At 46.5% G+C, this 4,040-nt stretch overlaps 1 protein-coding gene across 1 annotated transcript in view; it reads left to right on the top strand.

Moving 5' to 3' along the window:
• Window positions 1-2,612: 2,612 nt before the first annotated feature.
• The window catches only part of Rab7a (RAB7A, member RAS oncogene family), a 10,489-nt gene continuing 9,061 nt past the window's right edge, over window positions 2,613-4,040 (top strand). Inside the window, exons 1-2 of the mRNA XM_029478817.1 lie at window positions 2,613-2,673; window positions 3,914-4,035. Coding sequence (XP_029334677.1) covers window positions 2,621-2,673; window positions 3,914-4,035 — 175 coding nt within the window. The 5' untranslated portion in view covers window positions 2,613-2,620. The remainder of the gene's footprint in view (window positions 2,674-3,913; window positions 4,036-4,040) is intronic.

Raw genomic sequence — 4,040 nt, 5'->3', positions numbered from 1 at the left:
TCTCTGAGTTCTAGACCTGCTTAGTCTACATAGTGAGACTTTGTCTAACAACTCCCTTCCCCCAATAGAAAAGTTTTTACAGCAGGTATCCACCGATATAGTGTTATCCATCTCAAAAAGTGATACCAGCCAGGCAATGGTGGTGCACACCTTTAACCTTGGGGTTAAAGTNCTTAGGAGGCAGAGGCAGGCAGATCTCTTAGATCTCTGCTCTACAGAGTGAGTTCTAGGACAGCCAGGGCTACATGGAGAAACCCTGTCTCGAAAAACAAAACAAAAAGGTGATACTAGATCTTCAGTGAGACTGAAACCTTGCTGAGTCAACACAGACTCTGGGACGATGGGGCTGGGGATAAGACTCCATATGTATGTATGTAATGTATGGTTTAGAGTGTGAGAAAACTCGAGATAGGACAGGTGGCTGAAGGAAGCAGTCTCCGAGGGTTCAGCTTCCTTACACAGCCTGCAGGTGTTTTTCTTACCAGTGTCACTGAGCTTAACAGGCTGTCATACACTATGTGTATGGCACTGGGGGGCGGAGGGGGGGCATTGGGCAGTGAGCATAGGCAGACTTTGTCTGATAGTTGATCTTGATAGTTGTATATGTGTGTGCATGTCCCAGCATACATGTGGAGGTCAGAGGACAACTTTCACAAACTGGTTCTCTCCAGGCTTTAGGACCAGGGATTGAGCTCAGGTCATCAGGTTTGGAGGCAGGAGCCTTTATCTGCTGAGCCATCTCACTGACCCCAGAGACAGTTAAGTAGGGAGACAGTCTTTGAATGTGGGTGGTACCATCCCATACCTTTCAGGTGGGAGGTGGAGGCTGATGGAATAAAAGGGACGGGAGGAAGTCTAATGCACCGGCTTTCTTGCTGTGTGCTTTCTGGGTATTGTGATGGCACCAGTTTCACTCCACACTCTCCCTACCGTGATCTTATTATGGGCCCACAGTTCTTGCAGTTGCCCTGTTGCCTTTGAAACTGATCTAAAAGAAATCATTTCAAGGGATTACCTGCTTTTTATCCTAAGCAAAAGGCTCATTAGTCATGAGGTACCACTCCCTTTCCACGCTGTCCCTATAGCCAGAAACAATGGAAACAGTCACTGTGAGGGACATAGGTTTCCACTTCCTTGTGAGCCAGTTGGTCAGCATCTCCTGTGTGTTCTTGGGTGTGCTATCACCCACTGAAAAGGCAGTAGGCAGATGGCCCTGAACTTCTTCCCTTGTCATCTGGACTCTGTTCTGGTCTCTGTCTGACCTGTGTTTGGGACATATATTAAAATAACAGCAACCAGTACTTGTCAGTTTACACCCAATACTCAGCTAACAAGTGGCATTTTTGAAACCCAGTCATTTTCTGGTAAACTCTTTCTTTGTTAAGGATCAAGGATTGACAAGACCTGGAAGAGTGAACCAAGGGTCAGCATGTTACATACTGTACGGTCATGGAAGCCAAGGCTGCCTAGTTTTTTGGCAAAAGGTTGTCCCTAGACAGAGTGGCACTGTGAAGCATTGCTCATCCAGTAGTCTGGTGTGTGATAATTCTTTACTTGGCACCAGGCAAATAGAAAACAAAACTGTTCTCATGGAGAATGTTAGAAAGTGGAGAATATGGATAGTATATATTTAGATCTATGTAAGTGTTTTAAAGCAGCAAACAGTAGTTGGGGGAGGGGGAGTGGTGTCTTAGGTTACAGTTGCTGGGATGAAACATCATGACCAAAAAGCGCCTTGCGGAGGGAAGGGTTTATTTGGCCTACATATCCAAGTGACAATTCATTGAGAGAAGCCAAAACAGGAGCTGGTGCAGAAGCTATGGAAGATTGCTGTTTACTGGACTGTGCCTCATGGCTTGCTCAGCCTTCTTTCTTATAGAATCCAGGACCAAAATCCCAGGCAGGGTTGGCACTACACACAAAAGGCCGTGCCCTCTCCCATCAATTACTAATTAAGAAAATGGCCTACAGACTTGTTGACAGGCAATATTACAGAAGTATTTTCTCAGTTAAGGCTCCCTTCTCTCTGGTGACTTTAGCTTGTGTCAAGTTGACATAAAACTAGCCAGCACAGGGCGCTCCTTAAATAAAGTGGTTCCTAACTGGCTGTGGTGGCACTCTCGTAATCCCAATACCCAGGAGGCAGAGCAGACAGGTCTCAGAGTTAAAGACCATCTTGTCAGCCAGAGCCACACAGAAAGAAACCCTGATTCTAAAAAATGAAAGAAAGGAGGAAGGGAGAGAGGGAAAGGAAGGAAGGAAGGAAATAGGTTCCTTTGCTGAGGAAGTCGTGCTTAATCTTCACTTGTGGGATTGTGAGTCTGTTTGGAGTGTTAATCCCAACTGCTGAGGCCAGCAATGGACCGAGAGAGAGAGAGAGAGAGAGAGAGAGAGAGAGAGAGAGAGAGAGAGAGAGAGAGAGAGAGAACTCCGGCATCCTTTCAGCCCCTGCCCTGCTGACTTGTTAGGTTAGCTCAAGGGTTCACAGGCCCAGGGCCAGTCTGAGTGAGGGCTGGGGCTTGGCTCCTGGCGGACTAGAGTGGCTGCACCGTAGACAATGTCTGTCTGCTTTAATGTTTCTCCAGCTCACCTGTGCTCTCTCCTCCCTACAGCTTCAAGGATGACCTCTAGGAAGAAAGTGTTGCTGAAGGTCATCATCCTGGGAGACTCTGGGTAAGTGTTTCTCATGAGTCTGACCTCTGATTGGCCTGGAGCTTCATCCTCACTGATCTCAAGGCAGTTCCACAGTCGGCTCTGGGCCTGGCCACTATCCTTTACTGTTGGGCTTTCCTGTGTTTGGCCTATTGAATTGCTTAAGGAACCCTTGTTTTCTTGTTTTTGAAAGTGCNTTCCAATGGGGTAGAGTATAGGAATAGTGTCTCCTGCCCAGGACTGTGAGAAATGGCATACTGTCTGAAAGGAGTCTCAAGGCCTTTGAGGATTACAGACCTCACTCTACTTCTGTAAATTCTAATTGTGCTGCAGAACTGGAGATAGAACCAGCACCTTAGACCAGTGGACGCAATGGCTATATCCCTGGCAAGGCAAGCACTACTGTCTTAGGCTGTGTGTATGTGCANTCTTTGTGGAAAGCCTTGAACAAGGAAAGCATTGGCGCTCTCTTTAGGTTGCATTACCCCGACCCTACCCTTATCTTACTGAACACTTGGTTGGTGAGTTTTCTTGGTGAAAAAATTCCTTGGGAGGGATATTCTTAATGTTATGTATGTGCATATGCATGTGGGTGTGAAGGTCCCTGCAAGAATTGTTTTTCTTCCTGCTCTGGGAGTCCTGGGATTGAATTTAAGTTTTNGGGCTTGGCAATAGGTGCCTTTCCCTTTAGCCATCAAACAGGCCCTGTTTTGTTGTTTTGCTTGGACTTTAGTTTTGAAACAAAAACTGTGGCTCAATGCCCTTGAACTCACTGTGCAGCCCAGTCTAGCCTCAGGCTCTCAATGCTGCTGCCTCTATCTCTCAAGCATGTGGGGCTACACCTGTCTTGGAACATTCCTTTCTGGCTACATACTGCTGAGTGGCTTCCTCCGGGTATTACTTGACCACACTGAGTGATGCATAAACACCTGAGATTACAAAGCCCTTTGGAGTGATCTTATCACAAAGTTCCATTTACGAGGGAGTGTGTGTGTGTGTGTGTGTGTGTGTGTGTGTGTGTGTGTATGTAAGGGAGATGTTTCTCTCGATCATGACAGGCAAGTTCTTTTAGTAAAATGCTTTGTTTTGTTTTTAAACTGTTGCAGTACCGGGAGGTAAACCCAGGCCTTGTGTGTGTCAGGCAAGCTCTCTACCAACTAAACTCTCTTCCTAGCTCAGGCAGGTTGCTTTGAACATTGTCAACACAAATCCCTTTCAGTCCCTGATTTGACTCAGACATGTGGGTTTTGTTCAATTTCAGTGTTGGAAAGACATCTCTCATGAACCAGTATGTGAATAAGAAGTTCAGTAACCAGTACAAAGCCACAATAGGAGCGGACTTTCTGACCAAGGAGGTGATGGTGGATGACAGACTTGTTACCATGCAG

Source organism: Mus caroli, chromosome 6 (assembly GCF_900094665.2).
Source record: "Mus caroli chromosome 6, CAROLI_EIJ_v1.1, whole genome shotgun sequence".
NCBI classification, from domain to species: Eukaryota; Metazoa; Chordata; class Mammalia; order Rodentia; family Muridae; genus Mus; species Mus caroli.
Note: the sequence above shows the minus strand (reverse complement) of the source record. Positions and strands in the feature narration are given on the sequence as shown.